This window comes from Vulpes vulpes, chromosome 14 (genome assembly GCF_048418805.1).
Source record: "Vulpes vulpes isolate BD-2025 chromosome 14, VulVul3, whole genome shotgun sequence".
Taxonomy (NCBI): domain Eukaryota; kingdom Metazoa; phylum Chordata; class Mammalia; order Carnivora; family Canidae; genus Vulpes; species Vulpes vulpes.
In genome coordinates, this window is record NC_132793.1 from 103,658,307 (window position 1) to 103,682,224 (window position 23,918).

Here is a 23,918-nt window from a genome sequence, read left to right on the forward strand (position 1 = left end):
TGAGCCTGACCTCCTCATAACATAGCAATGAAGGAAGGAATACTTGGGAGTATGGTGTGACAACAGGACCCCACTCCAGGGCGACAGCCAGCATCTGTTCTGGTTGGTGACACCCTTGTTGTGCACGTTATTAACTATTTTGGATAGCATCTCTGCCTATAATAATGGATAAACTATTCATTTGCCAGTGAATCCATACATTTTCTTCCTGCTTTCGAACATACAGCAGTATATTCAAAATACTATGCTGCCAACTGGAAGAAAATGTTTATGTATCAACTGGGGGGGGGTGGTGAGCTTGACATGCCCCGTGGAGATTGTATCCAACAGGGAAACATGTATGTGTGGCAGGTCATCCAGCTCCACTTAGAGATGAGCTGAGGAGCATCCACGGGCAGAGCCCGGGCCAATAGTCCTGGCCTACCAATCACATCTGTGCGGGATTTGAATGCAAACTCATTATGTGTGTCCTTCACCAAGAACATCCTCTACCATGGAAATTATGGGTTCACCCCTGTTGTTTTCCGGAATGTACTGATGCCACCACACCCCAGCAAGCAGCTAGACCCTATGAAGCTCATGAGCCACCCAAGAGGGCTCCAGGGGGTATTCTGGAGAACCAGGGTATCAGTAAGCATGCTGTTGCTATGGCCTCGGGCCGAGAGGGCCACCTAAGTGGCACCATAATAAATTCCTCCACCTAAGTGGAGACTCAATCTGATTCTTCTCCTGGTGTATCCCTGCAAGTGCTTCAACCAGGAGGACCTGTAACCAGGATCCTCCAAAATAATGAGGCCCCCGATCCCATGACCTTCTGAATCTAGCAGTTCCCTCGAAAGGAGTCCAGTCTTTCTTCTGTCATACCTGGTGCTATGAGGTCCTCCGTGTCCCTGTGGACCTAAGTGTGTTATCAAAGAGGAACTGGGATTCTACCCACATCCTGCCTCCTTCACTTCAGAATCACCCTGGGACATATTGAGGCCTTCCTGCAGGTTCCTCTTCTGAAGGAGAGATGTAAGGTGCATCGTCTTTGGCCGGAGGCCATGAACTGGGGGCCGCGCCCAGGAGGAAGCTAGAGCCAGCCCCACCTCTCACTTCCTCTCAGACCGCTCTCCACTAGCTGTCAGGGGCACTCACGTGTGTGAAAGCACATTGTGTGCCCACTGCTGCACCGAGCATTTGGTGTAAATATCCAACCAAATTTTCATACTCACCTGATGAAGGCACTAACATTACCCGCACTTCCTAGGCAGGGAATCTGAGGCTCAGAGAGCTCAGTGATTAGTCTGGGTGGCAGAGCTAAGATCCAAACTTAGATTTGTTTGGCTTCAAGGTGCCTATTTTCTCTTTTCTTCTTGGATCACTTGCTTCTTCAGGCCCAGGTTTAGTGGACTTGCTCTGATTATCTGCTGCCACTGGCCACGTTGGCCTCACCTCCAGATCCTTCAAATGCATTCGCTCATTTCCCCACTCCTGCTTTCTCCCCTAGAGCTGATATGCCTCTGGCTGAGCCATATTAACCACCCCCCAGGACCCCTACCAGATGGTGGAAGCCCAAAACATCGGACACCTCCTACTCATATAAACTCTTAACCTCACGTCTCCCCAAACCAGGGCTTTGCAAAATAATTTACACATTTTATGCCATTCATTCAAATTTCCATTCTTTGCTGCTAAAGTACCAGATAGTTGTAAAATTATCTGCATCTGTAGATATATTATATACGTTATTTATGTTTTCACTGTCAGCTGTTTTAAAGGAGGAAAAAAATACATTTGTTGACTTGCATCAACCTTGGAAGACTACTGTCAGAAAGCTCTTATTATTGAGATACTTGTTTGTATTTTCTTTCTTTCTTCTCTTTGCAGAAGTGAAACCAGAGAAGAAGACAAAAGCCAGTGAGCAGGGGCCCCAGATCCTTGACGTCCAAAGAGTCTACATTCAGACGAGGGAAGAGAAGCGCATTAACCTGACCATTGGTAGCAGAGCCTATTTGCTGCCCAATACATCTGTGATTATTAAATGTCCAGTACGACGATTCCAGAAATCTCTAATCCAGTGGGAGAAGGATGGCCGTTGTCTGCAGAACTCCAAACGGCTTGGCATCACCAAGTCGGGCTCACTAAAAATCCACAGCCTTGCAGCCCCTGATATCGGCACATACCGGTGCATCGCCGGCCCTGCACAGGAAACTGTGGTTCTCAAGCTTATTGGCACTGACAACCGGCTCATTGCGCCTCCAGCCCTCAGAGAGCACACGAGGGAATATCCTGGGATGGACCACAGTGAGACCAATGGCTTGGGAGCCACATGGCAGAAAATGAGGCAAATATGGGGTAACAAAAATGAGCTTCATCCGGATGATGGCCAAATCGATAACCAGCCTTTCTTGAGAGCTCTCTTGGGCGTCTGTAACAATATTGGGGGAAATACCAACTCCTGGGAGTTTAAGAACAAGCAGTTTGAGGCAGCAGTCAAGCAGGGAGCATACAGCATGGACACGGTCCAGTTTGATGAACTGATAAGAAACATGAGTCAGCTCATGGAAACCAGGGAGGTCAGTGATGACCTTGCATCCCAGGTGATCTACCAGCTGGTGGCAGAGTTAGCCAAGGTGCCCCCAGCACACAGCCAATGGAGGGGTGTCCAGGAAGGGGTGCCTCCTGCTGCTCATCTAAGGGGTGAAACGAGAAGTATGCCTCAAAGCTCGAATGTGGAAAACTCAGGCAAGCTGACATTCAAGCTGAAGGGACCTGTTCTCATGAGACAAAGCCAGCCCACCTCGATGTCATTTAATAAAACAATAAATTCAAGGATTGGAGATACAGTCTACATTACAAAAAGGACGGAGGTCATCAATATACTGTGTGAGCTCGTTACCCCCAGTCAGGCCACGTATACATGGACCAAGGATGGGGCATTGTTACAACCCTCAGAAAAGTAAGTAAAATAAGAATACAGTGTTCACTGTGTCATACCTTCTTAATGGGCATTCCAGTTTTCTTGACAAGATTTTCAAATTCCTTCTCCTGAGAATGTGTTTCCAACAGGAGTCTTTAGGAAAGAAACTAAAAAGAAATGTTAGGGTGTGTTTTTCACATACACACTGGAATTTTAAAAATTAAACCATACCATCCCCATTATTACCAAGACTGGGTACAGACAGAATGAGCTTAAGCGTGTATAGCCTCTCTCTTTGTAGGGCACTTAACATTTAAAAACAAAATCCATATAAGGCCTCAAAAAAGTAATCATCCTGGCAGTAATCCCATGCCACGTAGGAACTGCAAATCGGAATATAGCTAGGAGATATGGTATCTCCTTGGTGTTCGCGTCAGTCCTGCGAGCTGGCAGGGTGGGGGTTAGTAGTTGTTTGATGAGGTCACTGAATCCCGAGACTAATCCATGGCCATCCAGAACCTGGGACCCTTGTCCTGAACACCACCAAGGATGTTTGGATATCATACAAATAATAGCCTTAGTGAAAAGATTGAGAGGATCAGAAGTAATTTTCTGTATCATGCAATTTGTTATGTCATGAAAAGTAAGGATCAAAGTTTTTGAGATGTTCAAAACCAAATATTAAGTCATATTTTTTATTATGAGCTCCATGTCAGTACAAAGACATCACATTTCATTCATTTCACATAAAATAACAGGGATTAACAAATATTCATTTTTGCATTCTTCAATATCTGCACATCTTGCTGTTTGTGCACACAGGACAGGAGATGCTTTGCTTTCTTTTAATTTGCATTCAGAGAGTCCAAGCTGCTTCTAGGGATTACTAAGAGAAATAGAACAGCAGATGTTAAATTGCTTTGCAGACCATATTGTACTTTAAAAATGCAAATTTTATTTTTATCATGTCTTTTAGTGCATTTGAGCTTACTATGTGAAGCAGCAGAAGAAATCTAGGTAAAACTCGATTTTTTATTATAAATGATTAGGTTGTATCTTAGAGTGAAAAGGTAGAACAAATCTAACTTTTTCGTTTTTTGTCCTGGAACTCAAACACAGGAGTGTAAAGAAGTTTTCCAAGTGGAATAAACCTTCCAGATCAACTAGCTTAGCAGTTCGCAAATCTTTTGGCCTTAGGACCCTTTTGAATCTAAAAATCTTTAAAGGCTTCTCCAAGAAGCCTAAAGAGCTTTCGTTAATGTGTGTTATAGCTATCGATATTTACCATATCAAAAATGAACACATAGAATATTTAAAATATCTGTTTATTAATGCACGTAGAAATAACAGAATCCCATTACATGTTCATATAAATAACAATTTTTGAAAAGCAGTATTTAAAGAAAATTACTAACAATGGCACTGTTTTATATCTTTGCAAAGCTCTTTAATGTCTGACTTAATAAAACACAGCTGGATCCTCATAAATGCTTCTCCATTAAATCTGTTGTGATATGTTGTTTTAATTAACATTTATAGAGAAAATTTGGCCTCATACAGATATGTTAGTTGGAAAAAGGACATTCTCACAGCCTTTGCAGATAATTATGGCAATTCTTTACAACTACTCTAAAAGTAAACAAGCAGTAGCTTCTTAAAAGTTGCCTGGAATGTGGAATCTAAAACCATATTCATGAAATTTTGTTACTCCCTTACAATGTGATATTGGCTTATCTTGCACTTTCGATGGATCTTCTACCTACACATGAGTTTATATCACACATTGGTCATTTGGAAAATATTAGCTCACCCCATTATACCATCTCCCCAGTGCTGGCACATTTCCTTAGACAATGTAAAGAATACACATACTCTGCAATATTGCGACCCAACTCATCAGAAAAGTCTGAATTTTGGCAAACTGCCAAGCTTACAATGGAGGATACCAATTTTCCAAAATTTTAACTTTCACTTGAAAGTTCGTATTTGGTCACTGGCAATAAACACTGTCAATCGTTTTCCTTGAATTGGTTAGCTCATTTTAGTTATTATTATTATTTTTTAGAATAGCTGCCACATACCCAAGCCTGAATAATTATAGTTTGTTAGCTATTCTTTCAAGTAAAAATGGTATTCCATGGGGGAAAAAAGCAGCTAATTCAGCTAGCAAGTCAAACATGCTACAGGACTGCTGTGTGTGTACTTCTCATTTCATATACAGAATATTAAAAATATACATACTTGGGGGTTGAGATTTAGGAAAACTAGTTAAGTCTCACTGCCTCATTAAGGACATTCTTAAGGGAAACTGGCATTTTTATTTTTATGGGAAGAGTGTGACAGTCAAGAACACAGTGACTACTCATACATCCTGGTGCCAGGAATGTACCTGCCACTGCTTTTGCTATCCAAGCAGAGATCAACACAGCAAGAAAGGCAATTAATGGCTTCTCATTATTATGAAAATCGTTTTGACTTCAAGAACCTCTGGAGTCCATGGACCGCCCTTGGAGGACCGCTCAGCAATTTTCACTTCATAAGTTGTCAGGAAGCAGAGGCTGAGCAAGTTGAAGTAATCGATTCAACTGTGGCCATATAAGTATGGCAGGGATGTGATAGAGCATGGCCAGTTTAAGTAAATATTTGTAGAGTTGATTTTAAGTAGTTTGACTTGATCATGTGGAATTAACTTTAGCTTCTGACCCTGAGATTCCTGGAGGTCTCAGGAAGAAAGGTTTTGATATAGTACATCTGGCTCAAATGTGTTTCTGCATACTTTAAGGATCAAACATTTGATACCGAAGCAATTACATATGGCTATTAAAAGCTTTTGTTTTTTGTATTTTTTATAGATATTATTTATTTATTCATGAGAGACCGAGAGAGAGAGAGAGAGAGAGAGAGAGAGAGGCAGAGACATAGGCAGAGGGTGAAGCAGGTTCCCCACAGGGACTCGATCCCAGAATCCCTGAATCATGACCTGAGCCAAAGGCAGACACTCAATCACTGAGCCATCCAGGTGCCCCCAAAGTTTTTAGGTTGTTAAGAGAATTAAAAAAATAAGATCCATTCTTATTTCCATTTTCTTCTTTAATCTCACCTAATTAATTTGTTCCCCTTACGTTTTATTTCCTTTATGTAATCTCACCTTTAGATATATTTTTCTGAATCTCACATGTCTTTTCAATCAAAGTAACTCAGAAATGGGAATTAAGAGAGCTTCTATCCAATGAAAGGAAAGTGTGTAGGGGTGTAGGCGTTTGGATGCCAACTGGGTAAGAAATCTCAGCCAGGAAGGGCATTTTGTAGGTAGATTCACTGGGGCTGATGCCTGTGAATCAGCTTCATCAAGACCAAGGTTGTACAGCAGAGACCAAGGTCACACCCCCCTATAGAACCCTACCTACTGTTCTCCAGTCCAGGGACCGACACAGACTAGATACCAGGTGGCTTCTCCAGCAGTAAGATTCACATGTGCCAACCATTTCCAATCTCAGTGATTTCTCACTGTTCTGTAGAGACCTACAAAATAAAGGGATTGAGGATTCCTAATTCATATAAACATATATATGAAATAATGGAAGAAAACATTTTCCTGTATTTATTTTTATTTTATTTGTGTTTATTTTTCAAATGTGATTACTCATTATATTCTTCTTTTTTTAATAATAAATTTATTTTTTATTGGTGTTCAATTTACCAACATACAGAATAACACCCAGTGCTCATCCCGTCAAGTGCCCCCCTCAGTGCCCATCACCCAGTCACCCCCACTTCCCACCCTCTTCCCCTTCCACCACCCCTAGTTCGTTTCCCAGAGTTAGGAGTCTTCATGTTCTGTCTCCCTTTCTGATATTTCCTACCCATTTCTTTTCCCTTCCCTTCTGTTCCCTTTCACTATTATTTATATTCCCCAAATGAATGAGACCATATAATGTTTGTCCTTCTCCGATTGACTTACTTCACTCAGCATAATACCCTCCAGTTCCATCCATGTTGAAGCAAATGGTAGGTATTTGTCATTTCTAATGGCTGAGGAATATTCCATTGTATACATAAACCACATCTTCTTTATCCATTCATCTTTTGATGGACACCGAGGCTCCTTCCACAGTTTGGCTATTGTGGACATTGCTGCTAGAAACATCGGGGTGCAGGTGTCCCGGCGTTTCATTGCATCTGTATCTTTGGGGTAAATCCCCAGCAGGGCAATTGCTGGGTCGTAGGGCAGGTCTATTTTTAACTCTTTGAGGAACCTCCACACAGTTTTCCAGAGTGGCTGCTGCACCAGTTCACATTCCCACCAACAGTGCAGGAGGGTTCCCTTTTCTCCGCATCCTCTCCAACATTTGTGGTTTCCTGCCTTGTTAATTTTCCCCATTCTCACTGGTGTGAGGTGGTATCTCATTGTGGTTTTGATTTGTATTTCCCTGATGGCAAGTGATGCGGAGCATTTTCTCAAGTGCGTGTTGGCCACGCCTATGTCTTCCTCTGTGAGGTTTCTGTTCATGTCTTTTGCCCATTTCATGATTGGATTGTTTGTTTCTTTGGTGTTGAGTTTAATAAGTTCTTTATAAATCTTGGAAACTAGCCCTTTCTCTGATACGTCATTTGCGAATATCTTCTCCCATTCTGTAGGTTGTCTTTGAGTTTTGTTGACTGTATCCTTTGCTGTGCAAAAGCTTCTTATCTTGATGAAGTCCCAATAGTTCATTTTTGCTTTTGTTTCTTTTGCCTTCGTGGATGTATCTTGCAAGAAGTTACTGTGGCCAAGTTCAAAAATGGTGTTGCCTGTGTTCTCCTCTAGGATTTTGATGGAATCTTGTCTCACATTTAGATCTTTCATCCATTTTGAGTTTATTTTTGTGTATGGTGAAAGAGAGTGGTCCAGTTTCATTCTTCTGCATGTGGATGTCCAATTTTCCCAGCACCATTTATTGAAGAGGCTGTCTTTCTTCCAGTGGATAGTCTTTCCTCCTTTATCGAATATTAGTTGACCATAAAGTTGAGGGTCCACTTCTGGATTCTCTGGACCCTCATTATATTCTTCTTAATCGACTATTCCTTAATAGGGATGCTAGATGTTAGTGTGAAAGCTGGCCCTATTAACAGGTCTGTCAGGGGCAGCCCGGGTGGCTCAGTGGTTTAGCGCTGCCTTTGGCCCAGGGCCTGAGCCTGGAGACCTTGGATCGAGTCCCACGTTGGGATCCCTGCATGGAGCTTGCTTCTCCTTTTGCCTGTGTCTCTGCCTCTCTCTCTCTCCCTCTATCTGTGTTTCTCATCTGTCTTGCTTAAGCTAAAAAATAAATGCATTTGATTGCAAAAAGAAAATAGGTCTGTCGTTTTTGGTCTGGGCAATTCCACTGTTGTATATCTGCCCACCTTTGTGTATTTCATATGTGTGTTGCAGAGGAGCTCCTGCTAGTATGCAAACCATGTGCTATTCTTCTGTTATATTCTGACCACTCGTACATTTAGTCATCAGACGTTTCTGAGAACTTTCTATACAAAGTCACTGTGTTAGGCACTGTAAATGCACAGCTGTGAATAAGATTTGGTCCCTGCTTTTGAAAGATCACAATCTGGTGGGAAGAAATAGATATTTCATCAAATAAATATATGAACCAGAGCAGAAGGAACCCAGAGCAGGGGAAGATAACTCTAGGAGTATTGGGGAAAGCTTTACAGGGGAAATTATATTTGATCCAGGATTCAGTGGGTAAATCAGAGTTTGCCAGAATGGGGTGGGAGGGGGGAAGGGCATTCCAAATACAGTGAACAACATATGCAAATGCTCAGGGTGATGAAAGATCATAGAATGTTCTGGAAACTGTTAGAGGTTCATTATGGCTGGAGCATAGGGTGAGCACCATGAAGTGACAGGAAATGGAGAACTGACTCTTCTCCAGCTTGCTAGTTCTAGAATTCATGAAGAAAAACATACAGCATTTAGTGGTCAGAATAGTTCATCTTGCTAAGATCTGGAAAGTGGGAGGTGGCAGGGAAAAAATAGTTTAAGGATGCCGACCCAGGTGATCTAGAAGCAGCTTCAGATTGTCAAGAAAAAAATTAAAAGAAAAGAAGAACAATCACCCTTTTCTAATCCCTGAATAGTTACTTTACCTGTCAGGATATACCTGAGCAATACTGGTTCTTGCAGTATTTACCTGCAGGTGTTTATGGCTATCTGTAATTGGGAAGCCATATGGGACTCATACAGGTCAGTCCTAAGGCAGCCTTAGCACTGCTACCTCCTCTGACTTCTCCATTTGGTCCTACTGAGGTAACAACTTGAGCCAAGCTGCATCGCCAGACAGCCCGCTTGCTTCCGGTGTGAAAATCTGAACCAAAAAACTCACACCTGCAGTTCACAAGGAAGGGTTTGGGCACACAGTGAAAGGTTAATTTCCTGCAAAGTGACACTTGCTAGTTTGTCTTTCTGAAAATGTGGTAGATTAAGCATTGAGTTCATCCAGAAAAGTCTTTTCTGGTGCAAAGTGAGGCAGAAAGACTGGCTTGTCAAGCATGTCTGGGTACTGCATCTCTGAGCTCAAACCCAGGAGGAAGACTCTTCCACTCTATAGTCTTATGGGCAGGATCTTTGCCAGCTCAGAGTATAATTTTGCAGTTTTCTTTCCCTGGGACATGCTGTGAGCCTAGAGCTGTGAAGTACGTTACATGAACGCACCCGTTTCTAACTGTTCTACAGGATAGTCTTGGCTGGAATGGGAAAAATGCAGATACGGAACCCTACAAAGAAGGAGCAAGGAACGTATGGATGCTCTGTGGCTAACCATCTTGGTTCAGATGTGGAGAGTTCTCCAGTGCTCTACGCAGGTAATGCCCGTTGTTGAAACCTGGGATGCTTGGTTTGGGATTTTCTAGGGCAGCAGCTCCCAAAGGTCAGCACGGACAGCAGAAATACTCGAGGGCAGGGGGGTTGTCTAAACACAGATTTCTAGACCCCATTCCTGGAGCTTCTGACTCAGTAGGTCTGGGATGGAATCCAAGAGTTCACATTTTTAACACGGTCCCAAGTCATACCAATGCTGCTGGCCTGTGGACCAGATCTCAAAAATGTCTGCTTTAGAGCTTGCCTTCTGAGAACTGGGTGTTAATGAGACAGAGTTTAACTGGCAGCATTGATAGTATGAACTTCTCATTTTTTAAGTGCCACCAGCCAATGCAAGTGAATAATTATCCTCTAAAAAGGGCTGTATACCTCCAGAGGCATACCTACCAGTCCTTCAGAACACTTTCAGAAGTGATGTAAATTTACTGTCTTCCCAGAAGGCAGATGGTATCATTTTAATATTAAAATGTGCTTAATTACAAAGGAACACTTCTGGGTGATAAGTTGTAAGCAACGCTTCCTTGTGGTAAGTTCCTGTTCTGGGATTATAAATAAAACGAGCTCCCTCCTCCAGCTATCTGCCTTGTGGTTTCTGGTATCTGTGGCTCACAGGGAGTAAGAGGAGGAGAGAAGTACCAGGGATTAGAATCCAGCATTCGGACAACTGAGTTCTGAGCTTGGTAGCAGGTGCCTTGTATCCACACACTGAGAAGGTTGGACCAGTTGAATTTAAAAGCTCCTTGAAACTGTCTGGCTTGAGCTTGAGCTTTGCCCCTAGCTGCATTCCCCAGGTGGGGCCTTCAGGCCTTGACTTTTTTTTTAAAGATTTTATTTATTTATTCATGAGAGACACAGAGAGAGAGAGGCAGAGACACAGGCAGAGAGAGAAGCAGGCTCCATGCAGGGAGCCCAACACGGGACTTGATCCAAGGTCCCCAGGATCACATCCTGGGCTGAAGGCGGCACTAAACCGCTGAGCCACCTGGACTGCTCCAGGCCTTGACTTTCTGTGCTCTGACCCTCCTGTGAGCATCAGCCCTGAGGTTGGGAATTCCCAGGAAGAATGGCAGTCCCCTTTGGGGATCATAAGTCTCCCTTTAGGCTCATCGAGGACAATCCAGATTCCTGGGAGAGCTGGTACAGCATGTCCTTTGGCTCCTGAATCCATGGATACCAAACAGTCCACTGAAATGCACTCATTTTGCACGCACATGCATAGGTGACAAAACAGGCCTCTCCCCACAGTGGCTCACATGCTGATGGTAGAGTAAGGAATGCAATCATGGAGGTCATCCTCCATAGAGGGATACTCTGTCAACACCCTTTCTGGGTTGTTGCCTTCCCTGACCCTCACATGCTCCTGAGAGACCCCTGGTCAACCAGCACCTTCTCCTGCCTCAGCAGCCACCAGCCTGTGTGGTTTGGAGTCTCCCACCAATCTGAGTTGCTTGAGGCCAAGAGTGACTGTTTTCCAACTTTGCACTCCTGTTGTTCAGCTCAGGCACAAAGTTTATTTCCTGAGTGAGTTAACGAAAGCATCTGCTTAAAGTCCATGTTTCTCAAAATCCAGGGACATAAAAGTCCTTGATTAGGTTCTTGATTCTTGGTGACTTGTTATTATTTCCCCATGCAAGTTTTATGTCAGTTTGTTCCAAGTTTTCCTCCCAGAGAAAGAGTCAGCTGGTCCGAAGCCCTGATGTGTTGGATCCTGCCAGTTCATGCAGAGTGGCACTGCAGAGACATTGGCCCTGCCCTACCCTGCCTCCTTGGCTTTTTATGAACTGCTGAATTCCATCTTTTTTGATTTATCAAAGGGAGATTTATCTTCTATTCTGGTCATAAAACCAGAATAACCCCATAACCCATCTATGGTTGTTGCTGTGCACCCTGTGGGTATCTCTTTGACTGTGTCCGTCCATCTGTCTGCCTGTCCATCTGTGCACTAGGCACCCCCTGGCTGTGTATGTGGAAATCCTAATGGGCACCATGAGGGATACAGAGAGAGCCAGATTCTGCCCCTGCTCTTACAGAGCACAACCAAGTTTACCAAATGCACAACCAAGTTTACCAAATGCACAACCAAGTTTACCAAATGCAGTTTACCAAATGGGTTTAATCGGAGCAAAAGCCTGCACCTAACACAGTTTCCTGCCCCCTTTGAATTAAGAGGCACCTGCCATCTTGTCTATTGAAAGAAATATCAGCAGACTGGAACACAGCCATCTGTCCGTTGTGGTTGGAGGCATCATAGAGGCAGCCCTGCAGGCAGACGTGACAATCCAATGTCCTGTAAAAGGCAAGTATGGGCATTTCCAGTGTGGGGGGGTGGAGGGGGGCATGGCCAGTCTACTGTTGCCAGGAGATGTCAGCTGGCAGTTTGGTATCTCAGACCTCAGCCTGATTGGCTTAAAGATCTGATTTTCCAGCAACCTGACAGTAGATCTGTCTCTCAAGGGTGAGACCAATTCATATGAGACCAGTGTGTAAAACAGAATCCCCATTTATCCCTTTCCAGTGAGGACTGTGACTGCCTTGCACACTGGCATGCTCATATTGGCCAACCCAGGACACTGTGTCTCTGTGGGCAGACCTACATGACAGGCCAACTTCTAGTCCTGTAGTTGCTGAGTAAGCAGAATGTCAGGGAAGGGATTTGCTGGAAATTGTTAGATGTGTCCCCCAGCTAGGCAAAACCAGGTTTGGGGGTGGGAATATTAGGGTCTCCTGGCCTACACTCTCTCTATCCTGGACAGTCCTAAGGCAAGCATAACCAGTCTATGCCTCAGTGGCTCATTCTGCATTGTTTGCAATGGCAGATAAGCTTTCTTTCTGACTCCTTCTTTCTTTAATAGAAACAACACTTGCAGTCCCAACTTGCCCTGATGTCAGGCCATTCTTTCTCTTTGAATCACAGATTCTTAAGTCTTAACCTGGACCCATGCATCCCCAAACTGGGATAAATGTTATATCCTGCACACATGTACATTTTATGGGGTCAGGGGAGCTGTGTGAATAATTTTGATCAGTTTCTCAGTGAGATTTGTGAACTCTTTGCAATGAAGATCTATTTTAAAGTGACTGAGGGCATGCCCGTGATTTACTGTACATTCATTCATTGCCAGGGCGACTGTGTCTCCCTCAATTCCAGCTAATAGAGTCCCTGTAAGTTGTAGCCACTTCAGATGAATCTGACTGAGACTGTGGCCCAGATAACCAGGGTGACCCAGGGAGTCCTTTTGCTGTTCTTGGTAACATAGTGACCATGCATGTAGTGAAGTGATCCTGGGACACATCCCCCTACCTTCCAGGCACTCCCTCCCTGTGATGATCTGTTCCTTTGCCATGTTTCCAGAGCTGCATCTTTGGCTCATCAAGCAGTGGAAATTTGCTAACCCCCAAGGTATTATTTTTCACCCCTTGGAAGTCCCTGCAGTGTTTGGCCTATGCAGACTTGCAAAATCCCTCCAGCCTCCCAACTGACTCCACCCACAAATATGTGAGTTTTCTGGCAGAGCGCACCTACCATTACAGAACGGGCCCGCATTCCCTGGCCGCACCGAGGAGAAAAGCAGAACGGAACTTTGCAGTTGCCAAGCCACAAACGGCTAGAGTTTCTCCAGCCCTACACCTGCAGAGGATTCTGCAAAATAGATCTGACTTCTATTAAGAGAAACCTCAACTTTTAACATTATTTCTAAATTTCTTACTTCCACAATAGTTTAAAATCAGGCATTCAGGGGATAAGCCATTGAAAGGATCCTGGTGTATTACTCGCTGTCATAAGTCGGGGGCCGGATTCAGTGGCAACTGCTCTTGTGAGTGAAACCTCCAGCAAAGACATTAAACTCGTCTGGGTTTTATTGACTGGGCCAGGCCCAGTCAGCATGTGGGCCTCTTTCTGACCTTTCTCTACCTCCTTCCTGCCCCTCACCTCTCCACCCCTGGGGTCTGGATGGAGCTTGGTGTTGGGAGCACTCCTCTGCCTCCTCCCCCACTCCTTTCTCCTACTGGGAGCTGCCCCATTGGGTTTTTCTTTTCCTGGCAGCCATCCCCTATGGACTGGACCCTGGGGACTCATCAGGACCTTTCTTCTCAAAATAAACCTGTCTCACTTTGAGTTATGTGCCATTTTAAATAAACCTATAGTGAACTTACTGTGTTTTCTTATGGGCAGAAGCCATAGGAACAGCTTTTTATGGAGATCCATCTTTTTAAAGACAGATGGGGAAGCTGGTGAAGGGTCAGAAAACTTGGGTTTTACAGACAGTTCTGTCCCTGGCTCATATATGACCTTCCTACCCTTGTCTCTACAATGGGAAAGGCACCATGTTAGTGGAAGGAGGGACTTTGGGTTTCATGGAATCCAGTCCCTCATTTATAAGTGAGGGCAGTAGAGCATTTACAAACTTGAATGCTGCTTCTCAAAATTATATTTTCATATTGCAAATTGATACTATTTCCGTAAATCAGTGGCATATATTAATTTTTCTCTTCTCAGTTAACCTTAAAATATTTTCCAGTAATTATAGTGAGCTCATCTATTCATACCTTTTAGACAGATTCATAGGTTTTGATTTTTTTTTTATTATGGCCAAATATGTCTTATTTAATTCAGGTATACAGATATCCAAAGTGATTGTCTCCAGTCACTCTTAGGTGATATTTCAGTAACTGTATTAAATATTAGAACCTGCAAATCTGTATGTTTAAAAGTTAGAAGTTTTAAGTTGCACAAGTTATTTGCCTTCCTCTTTAAAAAGATTTTTTTTTTTCCTTTTAAAAATGGAGGAAGAAGAGTTTAAGCTGCATCCTCTCTGCCACCTTCTGGCAAGAAAGAAAAGCTCATCTGAGAAAAGTTACTGATAAATCTAGCTGTGCATTTTTTTCCCCTAGTGTTAATGCTTAAGTAAGAACATCATTTATTTTATAATTATCTATAATTTACTTTGCAAATTTCTATAAATTTCTATAATTTTCTATTTTATAATTTTTTTATTGCATGTATATTCTGTGTTGCTTGTTTTTCATACTCAAGCTCATTAGAAGTGTAGCTAACCTGAGTTTCTGCTATAGCGTGGTTTTGTGTGTCAGGCTCCTCTGGATGCCAGAAATTCTACTTGCAGGGGTAGCCTTTGTAACAAGGTAAAGAGACAGTTAACTAGAATGTGCACAGAGATAGGGGAAGAGAGAGAAAAATGAAAAGAGAAAGAAAAAAATGTGAATAAAAACAACCTAAATCTCTACCAGCAGGAGAAAGAGGCCATGAAAATATATTCATTTCCTGGAACACTATAAAGTAGTAAAATGAATAAATTAGAGCTGCTGAATCAACACAGGTAAATCTTTAAAGCATGATCTTTCAAGAGGGCTACTAAGAAGGTTCAAGGTGGGAGAGAGTGTCATCTTTTCCACAAATGGTGGTGGTGCTCTTGGATACCCACTTGCAAAAGAATGAAGTGGAACCTTATATCATATACAAAACATAACTCATGGTGAATCAAAAACCTAAATTTGAAAGTTAACACTATGAAACCCTTAGTACAAAACAGGCACAATTCTTTAGATCACTTTAGTCACTTTAGGTTAGGCAATAATTTTTTTTTTTTTAAGATTTATGTATTTGAAAGAGAACAAAAGCAGGGGTAGAAGAAGAGAAAGAATCTTAAGCAAGCCCCGTGCTGAGCAGGGAGCCTGATGCAGGGCTTGATCTCATGACTTAGGGATCATGACCTGAGCCAAAATCAAGAGTCCAACACTTAACTGACTGAGCCACCCAGGAACCCCAGGCGATAGTTTCTTAGCTAGGATATAAGCACCAAAACAAACAAGTGGGTCAACAGGCTTCTTCAAACTGAAAAACTTTTTTACTGCAAAGGACATATCAGGAAAGTACAAAAGCCCACAGGATGAGTGAAAATGTTGGCAAATCATATATTTGATAAGAGATTGTCCAAAATGTAAAAGGAACTCTTAGAACTCAGCAATAAAAAGACAACCTCGTTTAAAACAGACAAATGATCTCAGTGGACATCTCTCCAAAAATGTACAGATGACCAATAAGCACATAAAAAGATGCCCAACGTCCTTAGTCATTGGGGAAACCTAAGTCAGAACCACAATGAGATACCACTTTCTTTTCTTTATTTTTTTCAAATTCTATGAAAATCAATTAACATATTGACATATTATTAGTTTCAGATGTACAGTTTAGTGACTCATCAGTTGCATAGAAAACATAGTCATGAGATGCCACTTTCCTCTCTGTAATGGCTGTAATCAGAATGTATAAGCATTAAAGATCATAAAAGTGTGGAAAATGTAGAGAAGTCAGAACCCTCTTGCACTGCAAGAGGAATTTAAAATCATATGGCTGCTTTGGAAAATAGTCTGATGGTTCTCCCAAAAGTGAGACTCAGCAATTCCACTCCTAGGTATACACACCCATGACAAATAAAAACACACATCCCCACAACCCTGGTGCATGAATGCTGATAGCAAAGAGTAGGAACAATGTCATGTCCATCAACTGATGAACAGACAAACAACATGTAGCACATCCATGCAATGCAATTTTCTTTGGCCGTAAAAAGGAATGAAGGGCTGATCCATGCTAACACATGGATAGATCTTGAAAAACTGCGGTGAGTGAGAGAAGCCAGACACAAAAGATCACATATTGTGTAATTACATTTCCACGAAGTGTCTTGGACAGGCAAATCCACAGAGACAGATAAGATGCTGCTGGTGACTAAGAGACTAAATGGCAGGGATGACTAATGGGCACACATTTCTTGGGGGGATGAAAATGTTCTGGAATTATCAAGTAGAGATGGTTGCATGACTTTATGAATGTGCCAAAGAAGTCCCTGAAGTGTACCCTTGGAAGGGTGAATTTTACAGTATATAAATTGTATCTCATTAAAATCATAATCTGAATACCCACAATAGGATAACACTACGAAGTTTTCAAGACAACAAATCATAGGTACCACTTATCAGTATGTAAGTAATGGCAAAAATGCGCAGATGTTCCCAGGAAGGATGGACACCAGTGGCAGGGTTGTCGGTACTGCCAGGAAAAAAAGGAGAAAAAGTTTGGGGCAGGAACTTTAGCTTAGCTATGATGCTTTACTGCTTAACCAAGAATTAAAGCAAATATAGTCCAATATGAATGGGAACTAATTTTGCATCCTAGACCCGTGGTTTTTTTGGTTTTCCTCTCTGCCCTGCCTCTGCTGTGCTGTGGGACATTGGTCCTGTCACATACTCAACCGTGATTCTCTGTTACAGAATAAGGGATTGGAGGCTGATGACCAGCCCTAAAATTCTACCCTAGATCCTTGGTCTTTTGCAGGAATCTGGGACAAATGGAAGTAAAAGTAGGAAAAATGCTTGAGCTAAGATACCTGGCCAGTCTGGGCTTATAACTGAGTGCCAACAAACTTCTTACCCAATATCAGGAAGACTGAGGAGGGAACCCAGAAAGATCTCTCTCTAAAGAGCCAAAGAGGAGATGGAGGGGTGGATAGTGACATGGATGAAGGGGGTGACGAGGTACAGACTTCCAATTATAAAGTAAAGAAGTCATGAGGATGAAAAGTACAGCACAGGGAATATAGAGAGTCAATAATACTATAGTACATATATTGTAGTTAGCATTTCATAATTTGTATAATTGCTGAATCCCTGTGATATACACCTGAAACCAACTTAATATTATATATCAACCCTACTTCAATGAAAACATTTTTAGTGGATAAAAAAGGTAGTTACAATGTCCTTATCAAGGAGTTACTTGGAGCTGAAACACCAGTCTGTGAAAAACTCATTTACCTATATTATGATTCAAACACTATAGTTGTAATGGAAAAAGAAGAAACCAAATACTGTAAGAATCTGTGATTTGGTGAAACTGGAATTTCACCATTTGAAAAACATCTTTCACAGAGGGTGATTTGAAGCAATGTAGATGGCCTTGACTGGAAACCACCCAGGTCTTGGTCTTGGGAGTTGAATATAGAGTCCTTATTTTTTGAAAACAAGACCCAGAGAAGTGGGACCTGACCAAAGGGGTAAACCTAGTCCATGGAAGGGCTGAGTTCACTGCTTCTGAAGCTAGCACTCCTTCTGCTCCAAAGGTTCCCCCTATTTTCAGTTTTCTTGTCTCCTTATAAAAAGTAACACATCTCATTATAAAATAATTAGAAAGCACAGCAAAGCATTAAGAAGCAAAGAAATTCCCACAATTCCATCACAAAGACACAACCAGCATTTCCTCTTTGTTGCATTCCTGTAACCTTTTCTCATTAAGTCAGAATTTTCTCATGACACTAAAAAAAAATCATAAATATAATTTAATTGCTTCACAAATGATATGAATGCAGCTCAACTAAGCCATTCTCTTATTTAGGGAAAGTTAAGCTGCTTATACTCTTTTCAGTAACATATAGCTATATAAGGAATGTTTTTTGTGCGTATAACATTTTTGTGTTGTTGAGATTAATTTTTAAAACAGATTAACAGGATTAGAATTACTGAATCACAGGTCATTCAATGTTTTTATAATATCTTAAGGCATTAAAATTTCGATAACTCAAAATGCTTATCACAAATTGCCTTCTAGAAAGAGTATCCTATTAGTGGTGTGGTTAGTTTAAGCCCTACATCCCTATCAGTGTTATGCTGCCCATGGATGGGAAAGGATAGGGAAACATGTAGGTGGGAGTTTACAGGATTAACCCCCCACCGTATATGGACAAGCAGGTGGTGGGAAGCGCCAGTGTGCCCAGGTAACAGTGGGGTGCTTGGTGCTCCACAACATGAGTCGAGGGAAGGAAAGCCTTTCAATGTCTAAGAGATGGTGGTCAGAACATATGACATAAATTTAAAAGTAGTTTCTTAAACAGATTTTTTTTTAGGATTAAAATTCTGTTGAGTATACCTAAAGTTTTGGTGATGTCTAATGGAATTACTAGCTTTCTTTACTGGGTTTAATAATTTCCCTTACAGGGGAGGATTTTGAGAACATTTTTGTGGTACAGCAAAATGATATGGTTAAAGTCCTATATGTAGCTCATCTCTCTGACAATTATTTTCACCCAAAAGCCATTGGTTTATATTACGTAGTGTAGAGTTCGATGGTAGTCACGTAACATCTTTAAATCACAAATCTCTTTGATCCTCTCTAAAGAAAAAGAGCCATTGCTTCAGAAAAATACATTCACCTTCAAAATTTGGCATATAATTTTCAGAATACTTGAAAACCTGAGGATCATCTGCTTGCACCTATTTTATGAACTAAACATTTTGTTGCTTTTGGCCATATTAAAACTAATTTGTTTTTCTCAACCTATGATTTTTGAAATGTATGCCCTCTTCTATATTATGGTTATCCATTTTTAAACCATATAAAATCCTTAAAGGAGAGAAAATGAGTGAAAGTATCAGTGAGGGTGACAAAACATGAGAGACACCTAACTCTGGGAAACGAACAAGGGGTAGTGGAAAGGGAGGTGGGCGAGGCGTTGGGGTGACTGGGTGAAGAGCACTGAGGGGGCACTTGGCAGGATGAGCACTGGGTGTTATGCTATATGTTGGCAAATTGAACTCCAATAAAAAAATTTAAAAAAATCTTTAAAATTGCTACAATTATTTTTAAGAATATTTAAAACCTATTCTTCCACTCAAAAAGGCTACCCATCCCTTGCTTTCCCCTACTTCTGCCTGTGATACAGAAGTCTTCCCAGCACCCTCCTCTCTTAATACTATATTCAGTCAAACAATCAATCATAGGTGGTTGGAAATTCCACACATTTTTTCCATCCATTCAGCAAGCATTCACTAAGCATGTGCTAAGTCCAATCTCGTTCTTTAGTGTGCAGTAATGAATAAGACCTGGTGTCTACAGCTTTATGGACAAAGAAACTATGATATAACAAATGCAGAAATCTGTGTGTATGAAGTGCATCACACACCTACAGGAGAGAATAGTTAAGGCTTCTAAAGGATTAGAGGTTTACAGAACAGATGATGTTACAACCAGGGCACTTGGAACAAAAAGAAAGGCCATTTGAAGCAGAAGAAACAGCATATATGCAAAAGCACAGAAACATGAAAGCTCCTGGCTTATTTGCAAAACCACAGTCAGATCTGGGTGACTTAAAACAGAGGGTGTGAAGGAGAGTGGGAAGAGGTGGCTTTGGAAGTATAAGTTGGAACCATATTGTGAAGGGCGTTTAATGTCAGGCTAAAACCCTTGGACTTCATTTCATTGGCAATGGGGAGGCAAGAAAAATTTGAAGCGGAGTAGTAAGTGTGAGCTAATCTGTGTTTTAGAAAGAGCATACTACCTACAGCATGGATGAAATGATAGAGGGGAAAGAAACTGCAGAAAGCCATTAATTGAAATCAGTGGAATTGTATTATGGCCAATTGATTGGACTGTTGGACCAGTTACTCAAGATATTAAATGCTTCTGATTTGTCCAACAGGGAGAGCCAGCATATCTGGCATTTAGCAACCAATGTGTCACTAATTGGAGATCTGGAACACAGGTGTTCCCAGGCCAGCCCAGAGTGTTGGCACATAGCAGTTGAGTTGAACACAGAGAGACACTACATTGCAAAGAGCTAAAGGAGTGTATGCTGATAGATAGCATCTCGTAAGGTGCACATTGAAAATCCATCAAAACTCATCATTAATAATTTAATGTGTCAAAATACGAACAGCCTACAAGGTGGATATGATTATTGTTTTTGTTTTGCTAGTGAATAAATAGGCTCAGATACGTGTAGTTACTTCCCATGTCTATATATCTAGTGAGTGGGTAAACTCAGATTTCATCCCAAGTCTGTGTGACTCCAAAGGAACTGGTTGGAAAAGGAGAATCTGGACTTGAGACAGAAGAAATGGGAACCCCAGAGTGCTATTCAAAGAGAAGGATGTCAAGACAAAAATTCTGAGGGGGGAATTAGGAAGTGCCACAGCTTGGAGACAAGCGTCAGAGGCTCAAGTATAGGCAACAACCAGGGCCCAATTCTGGCCTGCAGAATTGCCCCCATGGTGTGAGATTGAGAGTCCAGGGAGCATACACAGAGAGGCTGGCTCTTGCTCGCTCGCCAGTGGGATGCTGGCCAGTGTTAGGTCAGGGGTCTGCCTCAGCGAGCTGGGTCAGCACCCAGGCTGATGGAGGCCTGCCTGCCCCCAGACACATGCTTCTACCATTACTATGATGATGACAGGAAAGGGTCTGTCTAGTAATGACTCTCCACTCCCTCACCTAAACCTTGGTACCCTTGCCCCAGACCTCTTTGTGTTCATATTTGGATTATTGAGCTAGTGGATTAAAAAGACTCATTTTTAAAACCATTTGCTGTTCTTTGAATATCTATCTGTGGAAGCTCCATTCTCAGTGCTCCTCGAGTGAAGATTTTCTCCTCATCTTTGATTCACATCATTTCCCGTATGGAGAAAACTCTCTACACAATTAAGAAGTAGCAAGAAATGCTAGAATAAGGTAGCTAAATATGCAAGATGAAAAACAGGGCTATTCTAGAACCTATCAAATTTCATACTTATTGCAAAAAGCCTCAGGCTTGGGTGTGTGTGTCTGCAGATACTGAGTCATGCATGTCTTAAAGCCTCCAGACCACAGTTATTGTGGTTTGGTTCTGTTATCAGCAACACTGCTTTCATCCTCATGTGTCTATACCCTACTTCTATCTTCAGTACCACCAGTATGTTTCTCTATCCCCAAACCTCACAGACATCCAGCCCCACATTCACCTTCACTCTTTCGCATGATAAAAACACACTGACCCATAGGCCTTTTATCATGTAATTTAACATCCTAGGCCCACTCATTCCCTGTCTCCAACTAACGTTTCTCCTGTATACTATCAGTAGACCAGCAAATAAGCCAGTGGTTTTCAAACTGTAGATTCTATGGAGTCTTGTCAAGGACCCCAGTCTTCCTTTTCTACCCTGCCTACCCTTTCTGCCAATGTACAGTTCAACTAAAAGACCTTCCTGTTTTATGGTTTTATAAACTAGATTTTTTCTAAAAAAAAAAAATTAAAATTGGTTCTACTACCAGCAGTGTTTGAGAACCACTGGGTAGAACACTGGAGTAGGGCCTAAGACCCCCATGGCAAGTTTCTGCTCCCAAAATAACACATAACCTTGGGCACCTGGGTGGCTCAGTCAGTTAAATGTCTGCCTTCGTCTCAGGTCATGATCCCAGGGTCCTGGGATCGGATACCTCATCGGGCTCCCTGCTCAGCGTGGAGTCTGCTTCTCTGCCTCCCTCTGCCCCTCCCCTTGCTCTTTCTCTCTCTCTCTTCTCTCTCTCTCTCTCTCTCTCAAGTGAATGAAATCTTAAAGAAATAAAAGAATAAAGCTACAGGCTTCCTCTTCCAAAATAACACATAACCTTTCCACAATTACATCTTATTTCAGATTTAAATAACTTTCACCTCACAGTTTTTTTCATTACTGTGTTTCTCACATGGAGACTCATTAAATCCACCTAAATTGTAATGTAAATAAAATGGCCCAGACTTGGTCCTGTTTGAGCCTGTGTTCTGTGTAGGATAGACCTGTGGGGATCCAGGAGGGCAGGAACTAGGTTTGTCCTCTGTGCTTTCAGACATCCGGTATTCTCTTGGTGATCTTTTGAAGTGCAGATTTCTAAACAAATAACTTGCTTCAATTCCATGGGTCCCCCGTGGTGGCTCTAGGCTGACCTTGTGTTCTCTTGGTTCTTCAGGAGGCTGTTAGAGCCAGAGCCAGAGTGGCTAGTGCTGAGTTTCCCAGACTTGTATGAGATTTGCTAGTAAACAATTGGGAGGCTTTTCTTAAAAGCCAGCAAGAGCCAACATCAAACCGATTACACCTACTTATCCTATAAGAAAGGCTCTCGCTTGTTCTGTCCCCCAAGAGCGTCAGCTTCTCCCTGTGTACGCTGAGACCCCCAGATAGTGACAGAGGGCACAGGATAGCTGTAGGGGCTGGAGGAATATTTATTGTATAAAACACATGGAACCGGTGAAAGCCCTCCCATGACCCATCCATAGCTCTCACTCCTTTGCCCCAACTATGCCTTTCTGGGATAGGGCCCACAGGACCCACACAGGGCCAGGAGCTAAAGGAGAGAAAAATATTGTTGGAATTCAACCTCCAGAAAGAAAAAAGCATGAGGGCTTCTTGGTATAGTCTGAAAAAGGATTCAAGCCCTGGTGATAAAAAAAAAAAAAAATACTCATTGTGGGGAAAACACCATAGGACCTGAATAGATTTCAGCATCTCTACTAACATCCAGCTTAGGTGCCCCTCTGTTTTTCCTTATCTTTTCTTTTATTTAATTTATCTTTAAATTATCCACCCACCCTACCCCAGAGAGTCTGATTTAATTTATCTGTAGTATGGCCTGAGAATGTTGTGTTTTTTAAATTCCCAAGGCAATTCTAATGTGTATCCAAGGTTAAGAACCAATGCAGGGCCAGAGAGTCTCCTGGGACTTATCTCAAATATTATCTCAAAATGAGAGACATCCTCAGGAAACAGTGGGTAGCAAGGAGTGATGGGCAAGGGTCTGCATCCATGCTCTGGGCTCATTCTGAAGGTGGGATCAGGCCTGTTAACAGCTGAGACCTCAGTGTGCTAAGGTCCACAGAAGAGGAATCAGCCACAGAATCAAAGAGGGTCAGGGACAAGAGGGCCTGTGATGGATCTTCAAGAATGAACAGAAATTTTCCAAGTGATGGGCGCCTAAGTGGCTCAGTGGTTGAGCATCTGCCTCTGGCTCAGATCGTGATCTCAGGATTCTGGGATCCAGTTCCCATCAGGCTCCCCAAAGGGAGTCTGCTTCTCACTCTGCCTATGTCTCTGCCTCTCTCTATGTCTCTCATGAAAAAATAAAATCTTAGAAAAAGAGGAAATTTTCCACGTGATAAAGGAGAATAGCAAATACTCTACTCCACTGTGGAGAGAAGAACACATGGAAAATCTTAGCAATACACAGAGTGAGGCATGTTTGGTGAACAGTGAGGGCTGGATGGCTGGGGCCAGAGGATGAGCTCTCGTTAACACTCAGTACCCATACACTGAAAGGGCTTTTGCGTCTGTATCCTCTGGAAAGAGTGCAAGCTTTGGAGCTGGGAAAAC

At 42.2% G+C, this 23,918-nt stretch overlaps 1 protein-coding gene across 3 annotated transcripts in view; it reads left to right on the forward strand.

Annotated features, from left to right (window-relative positions):
- ADAMTSL3 (ADAMTS like 3) overlaps positions 1-23,918 on the forward strand; it is a 335,305-nt gene that overhangs the window by 269,825 nt on the left and 41,562 nt on the right. For all 3 annotated transcript variants that reach the window (XM_072737443.1, XM_072737441.1, XM_072737442.1), the window contains 3 exons: positions 1,870-2,941; positions 9,612-9,739; positions 11,923-12,051. In XM_072737443.1, the coding sequence (XP_072593544.1) occupies positions 1,870-2,941; positions 9,612-9,739; positions 11,923-12,051 (1,329 nt within the window). The remainder of the gene's footprint in view (positions 1-1,869; positions 2,942-9,611; positions 9,740-11,922; positions 12,052-23,918) is intronic.